Source organism: Ursus arctos, unplaced genomic scaffold (genome assembly GCF_023065955.2).
Source record: "Ursus arctos isolate Adak ecotype North America unplaced genomic scaffold, UrsArc2.0 scaffold_8, whole genome shotgun sequence".
Lineage (NCBI taxonomy): Eukaryota > Metazoa > Chordata > Mammalia > Carnivora > Ursidae > Ursus > Ursus arctos.
In genome coordinates this window covers 60,588,924-60,607,428 of record NW_026623100.1, presented here as the reverse complement: position 1 = coordinate 60,607,428, position 18,505 = coordinate 60,588,924, and the positions used below count along the sequence as shown (strand labels likewise).

Here is an 18,505-nt window from a genome sequence, read left to right as displayed (position 1 = left end):
GACTTCTATTCATGTCTACAACAGCTGAACCTATTTTCCCCATCCCCATAACTGTTTGTTCTTGTATTTCCCATCTCAGGGAATACCACTACCATCTATTCCAGTGCATTGTTTTTTTAAATTGTGTTAAAACATACATAACATTTAACTAAAATTTTAACCAGTTTTAAAGCGTACACTTCAGTGGCATTAAGTACCTTCACATCATTGTATAACTATCACCATCATCTATCTACAGAACTTTTTTATCTTCCCTACCCGAAGCTCAACTCTCATTAAACAGTAACTCCCCCCGCTTCCTTGCCCCAGCCCCTGGCAACCACTCTTCTACTTTCTGTCTCTGTGAATTCGACGAAGTACTTCCTATAAATGAAATCAAACAATATTTGTCCTTTTGTGTCTGGCTTATTTCACTAAGCATAGTGTTTTCAAGATTCATACATGTTGTAATACGTGTCAGAATTTTCTTCCTTTTTAAGGTTGAGTATATTCCATTGACATATATAACACATTTTGCCGACTTATCCATTGGTGGATATTTGGATTGTTCCCACCTTTTGGCTATCGTGACAAGTGCTGCTGGGAACACGGGTGTACAAATACCTGCTTTCAATTCTTTTTTTTTTTTTTTTTTTTTTAAAGATTTTATTTATTTACTTGACAGAGATAGAGACAGCCAGCGAGAGAGGGAACACAAGCAGGGGGGAGTGGGAGAGGAAGAAGCAGGCTCATAGCAGAGGAGCCCGATGTGGGGCTCGATCCCACAACGCCGGGATCATGCCCTGAGCCGAAGGCAGACGCCTAACCGCTGTGCCACCCAGGCGCCCCCCTGCTTTCAATTCTTGTGGCATATACCCAGAAGTAGAATTGCTGGATTCTATGATAATTCAGTGTTTGATTTTTTTTTAGAAACTCCAGTGCATTCTTGAATAACCTACTCCTTTCTCCCTCCTCCCCTCTCATCCCTCCCAAAGCCAGTTCTAAATGGTCACCTAGTCTTGTGTTTGTTTTTTTTAAGTTTCTGTAGTCACCATGCTGTACATTGCATCCTCAGAACTTATGTGTCTCATAACTGCAGGTTTATATCTTTTGACCGCCTTCACCCATTTCTTCCACCTCCTTATTCCCTGCTCTGACAGCCACCAAAACTGTTCTGTTTCTTATGAGTTTTGATTTTTAGATTGCACATATAAGGGAGATCATAACAGTATTCATCTTTCTCTATAACGTTATTGTAAATGGCATAATTTACTTCCTGTTTTGACTGAATAATATTCCAGCGTGTGTGTGTCTGTGGGTGTGTGTATCTCACATTTTTTATCCCTTCATCTGTCAGTGGATACTTTGGTTGTTTCCATGTCTTGGCTGTTGTAAATAACAGTCTTGTCAGCTAGTCTGATTGGATCTTTCTTTTTAATTTGTCTCTTCCTTCCCATTCTCCTTGCTGCTGCCCATATTGAGGCCATATCATTTCCTTGGTCTAATTAGAATAGTCTTCTGGTCTTCTGTCTCATACATCTCTAGTTATCTTCCATTTACTAGCATCATCATTCAAAATACAAGTCTGACCATAGTATTTTCCTGTTTCAAAGTCCTCCTCTTTGTATATTTAAGAAACTAAAAGTCGTTAGCATGGTAAAGCCCCTGCCACCCTTACTGGCCATCCAGCCATGTATACTTACCTGCTGTATCAGGACTTCCATGCACTTGCACCTGCTGCTTTCTCTGTCTGTGATATCTTCTTCCCATTGGCTCACTCATCTTGGAAGACTCAGCTCAGATATCACCTCTTTTTATATTGAGCCCTTCTGGGTTATCCCTTCTTCAGGAGGCTTGTTGCTTACTCCTCTGTGCCTCCATGATACCCTGTAGGACTTCTCCTTTGTTCCCAAATTGCTTTATTTTCTTTGCATGGTTATCTCCTGCTATTTCAAAGGTAGCGACTATGTCTTACCTCATGCTTCTGTTCCCAGCATGTGGGGAAATTTTTTAAAAAAGAGTGCTGCATGATCAGCTTGTAAGTGTGGGCATTTTGGTCTGTCTTCTTAAAGAACAGTCTGAACTGCTGATGGGTGTTGCCATGTTCCTCTATCGAACTCCTGTAGAATCTCACATTGTGTAAGTCCTAGGGAATTTCAGAAATTCTTGGTAGTAATAATTGGAAAGGTGTTGTTTACAGGAAAATTGCCAGAATCACTGATGAAGTACATCAGTCTTCTCTGTATCAGAAATTACTAGTTGAAGGTTTGTATTTGTCGCCACAAGTGGATATATGTGAACTCTTTCTACTTGGCAAGTAGATTGAGAATACATAGTGGGGAAATGTTCACTTTTTCTTCACCATCTCTTCACACTGCTTAACATAATTATTTTCCACTAAACTTTGGCAAGAAAGGATTCTGAAAACATTTTGTTGTTATTGTTGGGGTTTGTTGTTGTTGTTGTTGTTTTGGAGACACTCCCATTGCCAGTAGTGGCCAGTATTGATAGAACAATCTGTTGCTTTAGATAATTAATGTTTTGGAAGATTGAATTGTAAGTAGCTCAACGAGGCATACATTTAAGATTTAGAATTGTTTTTTCCTTTTAGTAATTATTTTGCTGTAGACACTGCTTCTGCCATAGCCATTGCTCTGATGACGTTTGGCACTATGTATCCCATGAGCGTGTACAGTGGCAAAGTATTACTGCAGGTAAGGGTCTTCTTCCAATGCACGTGCTTAATATTAGCCATGTTTTCTACCAGATTATAAAATTATATGTGCTCTTCTACCAGATTGTGAAATTTTTAGCTACTGGAAGTTCCCATCAGAAATAAAGTCAAACAATAATCTTTGAAGTCTGTATAGTAAGAAGCAGATGAAATTCTATTGGCCCATAAAATAGGCACAAATCTTCCCATATTTATAATATAAGACAAAATCATAAGCTAAAAATATTTTGCTTCTAATGTTTCAAGTGAAAACAGTGTTACTTATAAATTTTTTTTACCTATTGATTTTCCCCCCAATAAATGTGCTTTGTCTATTTTGTAATCTGGTTGTGATTGTTTTCTTATTTCCTGTCCTTGAATTAGTGAGACTTTTAAACTTCAAACTTAAAATTAAAAATGACAAATTACTATGTATTTAAACAATAGGAACACCTGTAGACAAGCACTTGAATACAAAGATAGCTTCCCGGGGATGAACATATTTGTAAGCATTGCTTTTCTTTCTGTCTTATCCTCATGCCTTTTCTAACACTTAGCCAACAGAAACCTCTCTTCACTGAATCATGATAAGACACATGTCAAACAAAGCAAAGTCTGGTATAACCCAATCTGTTAGTTTTAGGGCCACTATGCAATTTTTTTTAATCTCCCTGGGTTATTCATATTTTATTTTATTTTTTCTCCAGACAACACCACCCCATGTTATTGGTCAGTTGGACAAACTTATCAGAGAGGTAAGGTGGAATAGTAAGTAAAATAGTAAATAAAATCTAATTTATAATTAGAGGATGGAAAGAGTGGGTACAAATAATACTTTATTCAGCCCTACCTAGATTTTATTTTAGGGGAGTTTGTGTTTTTTATCATAACACGGTAAGAGATACAACACAGTGACAAAAGTACAAAAATTTGAGGAATTGCTCAGTCTGGAAGCTTGAAAGAAATGTGGAAGGGAAGGTAATGGTCGAGAGCCCATACTTCTAGCTATGTAAATACTATGGTTTTTATGAGTCTGTATTCAAATCCTGGATTTTGATTAAGTCAAAGGCCACTTTTACATGTTGATTGATTACTTCACCATGTAACATATTGATCTGTGAGTTTAGATTTTTTATTTTATAAATACCTACCTCTTTACTAATGAAGGAATAGATAATTAAATTATTTAGATTTTGAGAGTATTTCAAACTATTGGTTATTGGTATCACAAAGGCCACTTTCACCAATGTAGCTGGCTGCTTGTCTCAGCTAGTGAAGCCGGTGTTGTACCAGTGGGCCATACACGATATATCTGGTCTTGGAATGTCCTGTGACCCACATTCAAATAACAGCCTGTGTTGTGCAAAAACTTGTTAAAAGGGAATGCAGAAAAAGAAATGATAGAGAAGACCCCCAAAAGGGAGAAAAATCTAATACCACAAGTGCTGGATATAAATACATGACATATTGACAACACGAAAAGAACCATACACTGCTGAACAAGGTGGTGCTGGGTGTAGGTGGTAAAGACCTGATTCTGAAGGGATGGGGCCAGACAAGAAACAGAATACAAGGTCTTGGCTCACTACCAAGTAAGTAGAAATGATGTCTTGAGTGGTCTGGGACTCTTGCCTAATGAGGGTCCTCATGCATGTCATTTCTAGGCTTAGATCAAGTCCATAATGTGACTGACTGTGTTGGATATGGCAAATACAATCAATCCTATTTCTTTGTTTTTGATTAGGTATCCACCCTGGATGGAGTTTTAGAAGTTCGAAATGAGCATTTTTGGACCCTAGGTTTTGGCTCATTGGTATGTTTTCCGTATTAACTTAGATAATTTACAACATAGTTTATAATTTTTAAAACTAAAAAGAGCATTTCTTTAAATTTTTTATAGAATCTTCGATTACCATTTCTGTTCAATAGAGTCTAAAATGTAGATGGATTCAGTAACCTAATTGAGATTAATTGAAGGATATTTTTCTTTATTTTTTTTTCCTTTCAAACTACTGTTAATGATCTCTTAATATAGGGTTGTCCAGATAAGACAAATCTGTAGTCACACATTTCTGAATATGAAAATATCTGAAAAGTAAAAAGTACAATTTTTTTAATTGCAGTTCTGCTTTTGAAGATTTTGCTGAGCATATTAAAGAGTTACAATAACACAACTTGCTTCAGCATAAAATTCCATATTTTTTATATTAACCTTAAAAATAAAACAGTTATTTTACTAGCAAAAAGGGTTTTTTTGGGAATAGCAGAGACTTGCAATTTGAGACAAGCAAGCTACAGCAAAACCATAGGCAAGTCTGGAGAACAGAAGAGAGGAATGCTCTTTTATAGAGGAAAGGGTAAAGTAGAAAGGGCTGTTATAACTGAAAAATCCAGTGGAGGAAACTGGGAGTTCAAGTGTAGTGGCTTTCACTGCTGAGTTATGACAGTCTCTTATTGACTGGGCTGTTGTGGGGGAAGAAGGAAAGCCTCCTTTTTCCTGCTGATATAATAAAGTAGTAGTTAAAGTAGTATGGACTTGACCTCTCTCCCTCTTGAGTCTGCAGTTGACTAGGGGCGGTAGGGCCTCAAAGGCCCTCCCTTCTGGCCTCCCGACTCCCATTTTAGTAAGGTTTCCTTTTATTAATTTTCACAAATCCACTTTGGACCTATTACCAGAGAGACTGTTATGGCATGGTTTCATTCCTGTGTCAGGAATGATGAGGAAAACACAGAAAAGTACTCAGAAAAAACTTTTTTTAATAGCCATAATCCTTCCATGTAGAGAAACCTGCCATGACAATTTTCTTATTTATACTCTTATATTTACTCTCCTTAGAAAATGAGACCATGGGGGCGCCTGGGTTTCACAGCGGTTAAGCGTCTGCCTTTGGCTCAGGGCGTGATCCCAGCGTTATGATATCGAGCCCCACATCAGGCTCCTCCGCTATGAGCCTGCTTCTTCCTCTCCCACTCCCCCTGCTTGTGTTCCCTCTCTCGCTGGCTGTCTCTATCTCTGTCAAATAAATAAATAAAATCTTTAAAAAAAAAAAAAGAAAAGAAAATGAGACCATGCTGTTTATAATTTGCTCTTTTCACATAACATATCATGAACAGTTTTTCTATGTCACTAAGTATTACTGTGCTGGTCAGATTTTTTTTTTCTCTTAAATATGACTTGATCTTTGCCTAAATGCCCACAGGTTTTGTTTGTTGTTGTTGTTGTTGTTGTTGTTGTTTTAAGTCCAGTAATTTCACTAGACTATGTCTTAGTGTTGATCTTTCTGGGTTAGTTACTTCAGGTATGCAGTATATTCTTTCAATAATTTTATTTAAAAAATTTTTTAACTTTCAGAGAAGTTTTCTTTAATTACTAATATTTTGTTCTCTTGCTCTTTTTGTCTTCTTTGGGAACTCCTATTATAAGCATGTTGGATCTTTGCCTTTCTTTCATATTTGTTACTTTCTTTCAGTTTCTTATTGTCTCTTCATTTCCTTTGATTTTTAAAACTTTCCTTCTCTTCACCTTTAATTTCTCTTATAGTAGACCTGTACGTTTATTTGTTTTTGTATTCCTTCTAGCTTGGTCTTCATTTCTGAAGTGATTGTTTTTTCTCTTATTTCTCACTGTCATCTCATTTCTTTTTTTAAAATTTTTTATTATGTTATGTTAGTCACTGTCATCTCCTTTCTGAGGTTTTTTGTTTGTGTTGCTTTTTTTTTTTCAAGATTTTATTTATTTATTTGACAGAGAGAGAGCCAGCGAGAGAGGGAACACAGGCAGGGGGAGTAGGAGAGGAAGAAGCAGCTCCCAGCCGAGGAGCCTGATGTCGGGCTCAATCCCAGGACCCCGGGATCACGCCCTGAGCCAAAGGCAGACGCTTAACGATTGAGCCACCCAGGCGCCCCTGCTTGTGTGTTTTTTAAGTAGGCTGCATGCTCAGAGTGGAGCTCAATGCAGGGCTTGAACTCATGACTCTGAGATCAAGACCTGAGCTGAAATCAAGAGTCAGTATGCTTAACTGACTGAGCCACCCAGGCACCCCTCATTTCTGAGGTTTTCTAATGCTGATTTATGTATATATTCTTGTTTCATGTCTTTCAGCTTGTTTGGAAAAAATAGGTTATGGTTCTTATTTTGTAGGTAAATCTTTCTGGCGATCTTTCATAATCTCTTCTTCTCGTTTTTTCTTATAATAACTGTGCAATTTGGATTCAGTCCTTTTCTGTTGCTCCTTTTTATGCAAAATTGTATTCCTGAACTTTATTTTTTTTATTTAAATTCAGTTAGCCAACATATACTACATCATTTGTTTCAGGTGTGTAGTGTTCAGTGATTCATCAGTTGTCTATAACACCCAGTGCTCTTCACCACATGTGCCCTCCTTAATGCTCATCACCCAGTTACCCCATCCACCCACCCACCTCCCCTGTCTGCAGCCCTGTTTGTTTCACAGTCAAGAGTCTCTCATGGTTTGTCTCCCTCTTTGATTTCTTCCCATTCAGTTTTCCCTTCCTTCCCCTATGATCCTTTGCTCTATTTCTTATGTTCCACGTACAAATGAAACCATATAATTGTCTTTCTCTGATTGACTTATTTCACTTAGTATAGTACCCTCCAGTTCCATCCACGTCAATGTAAATGGTAGGTATTCATCCTTTTTGATGCCTGAACTTTAAAATAAGGAGTGGTGTAGGGTACTTTGTTTGAATTTATGGTTCTAAAGCTCCCTCTTCTGATGAGTCTGTGAAGTGAAAATTTTTTCTTCTGATTCTTTTCCTCCCATTTATATCTGAACTTCTTTATCTTTGTTTCTACTCTGTTGCTCAATTTCGATTCAGAGATTCAGACACAATTGTTTGTTCTTAACGTGGGGCTTTATAATGGAAGGGAGCTTTGCTTGGTTACTTTGGAGAACTCACAGGGCTTAGGCTGCTCCAGCTCTTCTTACTGCAGACTCAGTGTACTCACCCATTATTGAAATGTGTAGAACCCCTCCCGGTTTCCTAGCTGCCTTTCTCAAATTTGCTGTCCTAGATTTCCATTAAGTACAGGTTAGGTGCTTTGAGGTTTTTAGGTCAGTCAGATATCCTGTCACTTCCTCCTGCACAGATGCTGATACCTTGCAGGTCTTAGGGGAACCATGTTATCTAGTTTTTTTTATAGATGTTGTCCATAGGTTTTTGGACTTAATATCTTAGTTTCTCTGTTTTTCTGGAGATATTTGGGGCATTTCAAAAAAGTGCCACTACTACTGCTATGTTTTAGGAATCCCAACATAACTTTTAATGGCTGCAGTTTTACATTATATGAATATGCCATCATTTATTTAATCAGTCCCCAATGGACAAAGTGGTATTCCATTTTTCCCATATAAAAAGAGCTGGGATGAACATTTTTGTGGAATAATCTTTGCACAGACTTGTGATTATTCCTTAAGATTAATTTTTAGAAGTCGTTTTTGTGAGTCAAAGGATACTCGTATTGGGGTGCCTGGCTGTCTCAGTTGGTGGAGCATGCAACTTTTGATCTCAGGGTTCTGGGTTTGAGCCCCAGGTTGGGTGTAGCGATTACTTAAAAATAAAATCTTTTTTTTAAAAGGGATTTTCACATTTTTATAGCTTTTAATACAGCCAGTCACTTTTCAAAAATGGCTATACCAATTTACATTCCTTGAGGAATATAGTTCATTTTTTTAAATATTTATTTTTTTATTTTAGAGAGAGAGAGAGAGGTAGTAGGGACGGGAGCAGAGGAAGAGTCCCTAGCAGACTCTGTACTGAGCACGGAGCCTGACACAGGGCTTGATCTGAAGATTCTGAGATCACAACCTGATCTGAAACCAAGTCAGATGCTCAAATGACTGCACCACCCAGGGACCCCCAAATGTAGTTCATTTTCAATCATTGCTTTAATTTTACCAGTCTTAATAAAACAATAGATAAGTGTTTATTTAGCTGGGTGGCTTATAAACACAAAGAATGCAGTCACCCAGCTGTTCAGAACGTGGCCATCTAACCCTGCACCCATGTAGTGCCTAATTAAGACCAAGAACAAAATAAAACAAGCTTTTGAACTGCCAAGAATAGTTGTCATAGAAGCCATAAATTAATGCAAACACCATAGTCACAGCAGACTTTGTTCAGGCTCCTGCACAGAAATGGTTTTCACTTCTTTTAATTGCTTTAATTTCCATAGCCAACCGAAAGAGGTTACGGTGTCTTTTGTAGTTTTGTCTAATGATGACTGTGAGATGGTAGTGGCCAAGAAAAGGGAGAAATCAAAGATGACTTCATTTCTAGACATGACTTGTCTTACATAAAAATAATAAACTAGAAGTCAAATTTCAGCATTGTATTTTCTCTGTCTTATGATTGACAGTAACTCTCTCACTACTGCTAAAGTCATAGATTCAGACACATTGTAACTAAACCAACTACTTGGCTAATTTATGTGCAGTTTATTCTTTGTCATAATTTTTTTTCTTTTGAAAATCTGAGTTTATCTAGAAATCAACATTGAATGTCTGCTAGACTTTTTTTTTTTTTTTTTTTTTTTAGAGAAAGAGAAAGTGGGGAGAAGGGAGGGGCAGAGGGAGAAGGAGAGAATCGTAAGCAGGTTCAGCGCAGAGCCTGATGGAGGGCTCGATCTCATGGCCCTGAGTTCATGACCTGAGCTGAAACCAAGAGTTGGACACTTAACTGACTGAGCCACCCAGGTAGCTGTCTGCTGGACTTTTAATTTTATTTACTATGTATTTTTACTTGTTTTATTATGCAAATAGTACCTGATTCTTAGAAAAATTAAAACTTACAACTAAGTCAAAGAAAAGAGAATAAAAACCTTTAATAATTCTATCCTCTAGAGATAAGTGCTGTTACTCTTGGCTATTTTTCTGTCTCTATGTGTTTTAAACAAAATAGAATCATTGTTGTACCTACTGTTCTATTACCTACTTTAAAAACATAATATATGGGGGGCCTGGGTGGCTCAGTCGGTTAGCCATCTGCGTTTAACTCAGGTCATGATCCCAGGTCCCTGGATCGAGCCCCGCATGGGGCTCCCTACTTAGCAGGGACTCTGCTTCTTCCTCTGCCCCTCACCCTGCTTGTGCACTTGCTCTCTCTCTCTCAAATAAATAAAATCTTTTTAAAAATTTAAAATAAAGAAAATACCAAGTAACAGTTACAACCAAATCATAAATGTTTATTTCTAATGAAATTTTCAGTGGTATAATTTTAAGAATCTCTTTCCTGTGATTTTGCCCCTTTTAGGCTGGATCAGTTCATGTAAGAATTCGACGAGATGCAAACGAACAAATGGTTCTTGCTCATGTCACCAACAGGCTGTACACTCTAGTGTCTACTTTGACTGTTCAGATTTTCAAGGATGATTGGATTAGACCTGCCTTACTATCTGGGCCTGTTGCAGCCAATGTCCTAAACTTTTCAGATCATCACATAATTCCAATGCCTCCTTTAAAGGGTACTGATGATTCAAACCCTGTCACATCAACTCCAGCTAAACCTAGTAGTCCACCTCCAGAATTTTCATTTAACACCCCTGGAAAAAACATGAACCCAGTTATTCTGCTGAACACCCAAACAAGACCTTATGGTTTGGGTCTTAATCATGGACACACACCTTATACTAGCATGCTTAATCAAGGACTCGGAGTTCCAGGAATTGGAGCAACCCAAGGATTCAGGACTGGTTTTACAAATATGCCAAGTAGGTATGGAACTAACAATAGAATTGGACAACCAAGACCATGATGTACTGTAATTTAATTTATTTTTATGAGAAATATTGACTCCTTGACTTCCAATTTATTTAGTAATCCAACTGTGCATTGACTGTTCAATCATTTACTCTAAATGTTAGAGAATAATGGGTTTGTTCACATTACATGAAACTATATTTTTGTAAAATGTATTTGGGGCTGTGAGAACCTTCTAAATGTCATAGGGTTTAAATAGGCTTCCTATAGAAAGTGTGTTTCTTTAAATTTGAATTTTGCTATTTTTGGTTTTGTAGTTCACTGCAGTGTGATAACATTATCTTTACAATAAGAGAACCACTCGATGGAGCAGATCTGTCACATTATTAAAAGTATAATTTTTTCTTCAGTGAAATTTATAAACATGCTTCTTGAATAATGGTATACATTTTAGGAAAGGAAAAAAAATGTCCATTCCAAAAGTAAAAGTCTCTTTTATAGCTTTTCCAAACTTAATTGCTACATTTTTCTTTGAGGTCCTCTTGATTTATGTCTTGCAAAAGAAAAGCAAAATTTTTTATGAGAAATTTTAGAACATATTCTGTCTAGCATAATTTGAAAATTTTAATTATCCGTTTTTTATAGTTTTTCTCATTAAAATATTTCAGTACATTTATAAATAGTCCGTGGTTCTCAAAGTGTTTTATTTTGCTTAAATGAATACCAGATCCTTTGGTAATATGAAATGAAGGATTCCCAGTTTTCTGTCTTACATTTAATCAAATACTGATATAATAAAACAAACAAACACCAAAAATCCAAATACTGACATAATGATGGAATTTATCTTTTTTGTCAACTTTTCATTGGTTGACTTTTTAATCCTCATTTTATTAACAAAATATATCAAATATATTACAAAACATATGGAATTCCTTGCATAATATGGGATTTGATATCTTTTCAAAGTTGCATAAATAATTTTGAGTTTATATTATATAATTTTACCAAAACATAATAGACCCTGGATTATAAAATACGGTATTGTTAGATGTCTAACAGGTAATTTCTAACTTATTTTGTTTTGCTTTGTCAAAATCATAAATTGTTAACTGTGATGAAGTGTGAGAATCATATGGATTATTTTATTTTTTTATTATTTTCCAAATGCAAATGTTAAGGACTTGCCAACATGGCCAATATTACTTATAAAAAGTATTATAAGCAGCAAATTACAAAATTACCTGAGGTGGTTTTTGTTCTTATCACAAGTTTTATAATTAGAGTTTTAAAAAGGTATTTTGACAGTGGATTCAACTTTTCTGGAATCTAGTACTCCTGGAGATTTATGACTTTTCCGGCCATAAGCCAGCTATGTAGAGAAGATTTTGTTTTTGAAGAATTTGTAAGTTTCTTCAATCAACTCATCCTTTTTAAAATATGAGCAACACTTCCAAATCCGATTTCATAGTGGAATCACAAACACCCAAGAAGCCACCTCTGTCAAGCAGAATGGTCGTCATCCTGTAATAAGTGACCATGTCCCAGCTTTTGCATGGTGAGGAATCAGTCTTTGTCTTTAACATCTGTAACCCTGTTCAGGCATGTGACCTGCTGAAGAAATAGAATGCACACTATCTTGACTACTGGGAAAATGAAACTTCGTAAAATGTACTAAGGCAACCAGTTCCTTGTCCTTTGTCTTATGTTCTCCAACTATTAGTGTACCTATTATTGGTCTGCTGTTAAAGGATGATTTTCCCTCCATCGACCTCATCCAAGTGGGTCATACATGAAATCTGAACTGCCGTGTACTGAGTGATGATCAAGAGGTCTGCGCTGCCACCCTTTGCATGTCTTTTCCATTCTTATGGGATTTTTAAAGCGTGCAGGTACTGAACACAATTCTGCATGATGTTAAATGCTTATTTCCTCAATACCGATTCAGAGGCAACTCCTGTGTAGTTGTCCCACCAAAGGTGCTTTGATACCCACCTACACTATTTAAGAAATTTCCTGTGGGTTCTAAAGGAATTGGCTCTACTTGCTGAAATTTACCGATGCCAACTGCTGCAGGTGACATTGGTCCATGCGTTATTATATAATGAATTTTTATTTGCCGAGCTCCAACCAGCATCTGGATATGAAAACAAGAAACTTGGCCAACATAGGCCTAAAAGCAGTAGTCTTACTAGTAAATCTTGCCACAGAGTCATGTGAAGCTAAACAAAGAAAGAAGTTTGAATTAACTACTTGGCCCATGGCTTGTGATTAAGAGTAAGTTCCATGGAGTGTAATTAACCCTGTCTGAGAAAAGACCATACTGTAATGGAAGAAACACTGGCTAGAAGTCAAGAGATTTGGATTCTGAGCGTGATGCTGCAACTATGTAAGTAGTTTGGTTACCATGGGCAAGTCTCTAAGCTTTATCATCTGTAAAGATAGGGTGGGGAATGAATTAGTCGATCTATAAACTATCAGTTCTAAAATTTTATGACTAAATGTAGAGATTATGCCCATTTGCTAAACAATATTGTGCCCAGTATGTCCTTCCAGTGACTACCTCAGCATACAGGCCAAGTGTTACCTACACCAACACCCAAGCCATTAATTTGAGGTGCCATGAGAATAGAAGGTAAACTACAGGCTAACACCATTTAGGTTTTTGTTTATTTCAGACTTGCCTTGACTTAAATCTGTTACGATCAAACATTTTTCTTAGACTTCTTTCTTTGTGGGGAAGGATTATTTTGGGGGGTGTTGGAGAAAAGTTTAGGACAGGGTACCCTTAGCTTCCTAGGGTGCAAAAGAATGGGCTACATTTTTCTTTCTTCTTTAGTCTCTGAAGGTACAGTTGGAATTATATACATGTATCAGCAAATGGAGAGGTCCTGAATTTCAAGCCTCCGATTCAGCTGCTCGTAAACTGCCAATTTTTTTGCTTGACTAAAGTATGCTGATCTTTTTGGAAGTCTAATCTGCTTCTTATATAAGGAAATGCTTTTTACATTCCAAATTGTTTGAACCACACTGTTTGAATAAAGAACATACATGGAGTTTTCTCTCTGATCTTAAATAATTTTGGCTTGTTTCTTTATTCAATAGCTATTCATTGGTCATTTCATTTAATTCAGCAAATACTTGTTGAGCATCCAATGCATGCCAGGCACTGTATTAAGGAAATATGCACACAGTATATCAATTTTTGTGTCCTATTCTTGAGACCAAAGGGAACTCAAGGATAAACAAAAGATCCCTTCAAATACCTGGTAATCGTACTTGTGATAAGTAAGACACAGAACTATTGCATATGTTGTCAAATGAAACTCCCTCGCGCTTCCTCCTCTTCTTTGGTCTCATTTTCCTGGCATCCTCCTCCCTTTTTTTTTTTAAAATGATGAAATTAAGGAAGTAAATTTCCATGGAAGAGGCCAGCTAGAGGTCATGATGTCACACATCATCCTGATACCAGGAAACGAAGAGAAAGTTTGGAAAGGGCAATTTAGGCAGACACTGTTGAGAAAGGGTGATTTTTAGGTTATATAATGGATTGCCGCATACTTTCAGACTCTTGCACTGGACGAGCAAAGATTATTAAGTCACCAGGCTGAAAGTAATGGGGTCCCCAGAGCATTCATGGGCTCAGGGTAGCCTTTATTTAAGTTACTGGTTTAAAAGCACCTTTAGTAACGCTGATACCATCACCATCAAACTGCCACCCAACAAGGTAGCTTCTTGCACAAAAGTTAACTTTGATAACACGTGGCTAAGTTTCCTTTATTTTAAAGATTTTATTTATTTATTTGACAGAGATAGAGACAGCCAGCAAGAGACAGCCAACACAAGCAGGGGGAGTGGGAGAGGAAGAAGCAGGCTTCCAGCAGAGGAGCCCAATGTGGGGCTCCATCCCAGAAAGCCAGGATCACGCCCTGAGCTGAAGGCAGACGCTTAACGACTGAGCCACCCAGGCGCCCCTAAGTTTCCTGACTAGTGCTGCACCAGGCAAAAATCTTGTAGTACTGAAGTAAAAAAAAATACTAATTGCATCAGATTCTGAAATACACTCATGAAGGCAAGCCATCCATCACTGCTCACATAATTTCCTGCCAAATCCAACTGCTGAAGGTTTTTCAGAGGTTTCTTTTCAAAAAATGCACCTGGGTGAAAAAGTAAGTATGTTAGTTGGAAGTGAAACAATTTTTTTTTAAGAGAAATGGCTAAGTTTGGACCAGTGTTTTGCTTCAGAAAGAAATAATTCTCTATAGGTAGGGCAATGATTGTGAATCTGCTCCATTATATTTACAAGTTGTATCTTTCCTAAAGTGTAAGAAAATCTGATAGGTAGTAATTAGTAGCAGTATAGCTGACCAATATAAACGAATTACATATTTTTCACTTTTCCTGATTCTTCCAGGAAATGGAAGATTGCTTTACAATTGAGGTGTAAGAGATGCTATTAAATATTTGAAACGATTTTTCAAAACTGGAGTCAGACTTCATCAACCTTAGGTCATTTCTTCTTGAGAAGCAAACACTACCTATTGTTTCTTGGGTGTGGAATGTTCCTAACTGCAAACTTGAGTAAGTGAGACTCTTTCAGTATCTCGACTTGGGTTTTTGGGGTTGTCTCCCTAATGGAACTTCCTCCATTCTTTACAGAATAGGGCACTCCTGCAAAGGGAAGGTGGATATCCTAGCCATGAAGTACAAGACAATAGCCTAAGGAATAGAGGGGTCCAAAAAGTAGGTTTCTGGGTGTGAAAGCTTGCACAGAACAACACCCACCTGCTTGGACTGCTCACTTCTGGACTGTTAGAGAAGAGGAAAATAAAGTTTTGTTTTCTGTAAGCCATGGTGGCGGGCGGGGGGGGGGGGGCGTTCTTGTTATACCAGCTTAAGCCTGTACGCAGCCTAACTCATACCTAGGGCCTCACTTTTCTCCTCTCTTCCTCCTTCCCATAAGGCGCCCGTCTTTATTCCTTGTAAGCCGCTTTCTCCCTGCTCTCTTGGACCTCATGTTCACATCCTTTTCCATGTGCTTCCTAGCATGACATGCACTCAACCACTTCTCCTGTCTCTGTATAAGGCTCCTTCCCTAAAGGGCAGCTTTTCTCCTCTATTAGCAGCAGGTTTTACCACCTCAAAGGAATTTAACAAAGAATTTAAAGCCGGAATGTTTTTTTAAGCGCTACATTATTTTATACTTCACCAGGATGTGAGGGTTCTAATTTGTCCAAGCCCTTGTTAACACTTGTTATTATTATCCTTTTTATTATAAACATCCCTAGTGGTTGGGAAGAGGGGTTTCTTCATGCCTTTGATTGCATTTCCCTGATGGCTAATGATTTTGAGCATCCTTTCTGGCTTATTGATGGTTTATATATATTTATATTGTATATAAATATATAATTTGCAGGTGATTTTTTTATTTAAATTCAATTAATCAACATATATTACTAGTTTCAGAGGTAGAGTTCAGTGATTCATCAGTCTTTTTTTTTTTTTTTAAAGATTTTATTTATTTATTTGACAGAGATAGAGACAGCCAGCGAGAGAGGGAACACAAGCAGGGGGAGTGGGAGAGGAAGAAGCAGGCTCATAGCGGAAGAGCCTGATGTGGGGCTCGATCCCATAACGCCGGGATCACGCCCTGAGCCGAAGGCAGACGCTTAACCGCTGTGCCACCCAGGCGCCCTCATCAGTCTTATATAATACCCAGTGCTCACTACATCACATGCCCTCCTTAATGTCCATCACCGCCCCCCACCCCCGCCAGCAACCCTCAATTTGTTTCCTATGATTAAGAGCTCTTATGGTTTATATATATTCTTTGGAGAAATGTCTGTTCAGATCCTCTGCCTGTTTAAAAAATTGAATTATTTATCTTTATATTGGTGAATTGTTAAGAGTTCTTTATTCTAGACAGTAGTCTTTTATCAGATACATGACTTGCTATCATGTAAAGTTGTTCTGACATTCTCTGGGTTCTTTTTTCACTTTCTTGATGATGCCCTTTAAAGCACAACAGTTTGTAATCTTGATGAAGTCCAACTTAGTTCTTATTTGTGTTTGTTTTTCATATCTTAAGACTTTGCCTGACCTGAAGTCATGAAGATTTACTCCTAGATTTTCTTCAAAAATTTTTATAGTTTCAGCTCTTACGTTTATATCTTTGATGGATTTATTTATTTATTTATTTATTTATTTATTTATTTATTATTTTTAGAGAGAGAGAGCATGAACAGGGGGAGGGCAGAGAGAGAGGGAGAGAAGCAGACTCTGCACTGAGCAGGGAACCTGATGCAGGGCTCCATCCCAGGACCCTGAGATCATGACCTGAGATGAGGGCAGACGCATAACTGACTGAGCCACACAGGTGCCCCAATTTTCTCCTAATTCTTGAATCAGTTTGGGAAATTTTCTAAAAACATGTCTTCTTTGTCTATTTCAAATTTGTTGGTATCACAGTTGATGGATTTCCATATCTTTTAAACTTCTGATTAATCTATGATATGACTACTGTTTTGGCTTTGATTTTTGTAAAAAGATGTATTTATTTAGAGAGAGGGTGCGAGGGGACAGAGGGGAGAGTCTCAAGCAGACTCTGTGCTGAGCTCAGAGCCTGACGTAGGGCTCCATCACTAAGATCCCTAGGGACTTTAAGATCATGACCTGAGCCGAAATCAAGAGTCAGATGCTTAACCCAGTTGCATGACCCAGGCACCCTTGCCTTTGATGTTTTAAACAAACTTTATTTTTTTAGAATGGTTTTAGAGTTACAGGAAAAATTGCAAACAGAGTACTCAGAGTTGCCATACACTCCACACTTAGCTTCTTCTATTATTAACATCTTACATTAGCATGGCATATTCATTGCAATTGATATACCAGTATTGATACCTTATTAAGTCTGTAGCGCTTTGAGATTTCTTTAGTTTTTACCAGTGTCCCTTTTCTGTTCCAGGATCCCATCCAAGATATCACATTACATTTAATCATCATGTCTCCTTACATTCCTCATAGAACCTCTTGCCTCGTGACAATTTCTCAGATTCTCCTTGTTTTTGATTACCTTGACAGTTTTGAGGAGTATTGGTCAGGTATTTTGTAGGACTTGTCTGATGTTTTTCTCCTGATTAGATTGGGGTACTGCCATTGGGAGAGGAAGATCACAGAAGTGTAAAGTATCATTTTCCTTATATATCCAGGGTACATACTATCAACACACTCTGTTGCTGCTAATGTTGACCTTGATCACCTGGCTAAGGTGGTGTTCCGTCTATCCTCTGTGAAGCTACTTTTCTCCCCTTTCTACACTACACCACTGAGGAAGTCACTATGTGCAGTCTATGTAGTGGGAGTTAGGCTCCACTTTCTTGTGGGCAAAGTTATCTATGTAGTTATTTGCAGCTTTGCATGGGAGATTTATCTCCACCACCATTTATTCATTTATTCAATAATTTATATCAGTATGGATTCATGAATATTTATTTTATGCTTTGGTATATAACCCAATGCTACTTTATTTATTTTATTGTTCCAGTTGCTCAGCTTTACTGTGAGCTCTTTTAGTTGGTTTCCATGTCACTTTGACTTCCTCCTATTACTGTGGGTGTCTTTGGTTTGTTTCTTCATTTTGAGCACTTCCTTACTTTTCTGGCACTACACAATGCTCCAGGCTTATACATTTCCTGCCCTAGTCCTAGAATTAGGCGTTTTGTCAAAGTGCCCTGGTTACCTTAATTAGAGAACGGTATTAGAATCCAAGATCTGGGTCTGGTGAGTGCTTATTGCTTCCGAAGTGTCATTGCTTCTAGGCCCTCTCAGCTGACAGAGCAACGGATATGTATATGTACGCGTGTAAGAAAAACTCCATTCCGTCTAGCTCCTCTTCCTCGCCCGTGTGTCTCCTTTACTGTGCATACAGAACACTTCAGGCACTTCTGGTCGTCAAATGCGTGGTGGCTTTTCCCCACACCACACAATTCTGTGTGACACCAGGTGCGAGTCCTACAAATTAACTCAATTCTAACACTGTCTACTGGAAATCCTGTCCAATCCCACCAACTAAGGGCTCAGACCCGCAAGACTGCTT

At 37.8% G+C, this 18,505-nt stretch overlaps 1 protein-coding gene across 2 annotated transcripts in view; it reads left to right on the top strand.

Annotated features, from left to right (window-relative positions):
- Nucleotides 1-13,486, top strand: part of SLC30A6 (solute carrier family 30 member 6) — a 37,280-nt gene extending 23,794 nt beyond the window's left edge. For both annotated transcript variants that reach the window (XM_026478566.4, XM_057308997.1), the window contains 4 exons: nt 2,591-2,693; nt 3,400-3,447; nt 4,437-4,505; nt 9,965-13,486. In XM_026478566.4, the coding sequence (XP_026334351.1) occupies nt 2,591-2,693; nt 3,400-3,447; nt 4,437-4,505; nt 9,965-10,465 (721 nt within the window). In that variant the 3' untranslated portion in view covers nt 10,466-13,486. The remainder of the gene's footprint in view (nt 1-2,590; nt 2,694-3,399; nt 3,448-4,436; nt 4,506-9,964) is intronic.
- Nucleotides 13,487-18,505: the final 5,019 nt, after the last annotated feature.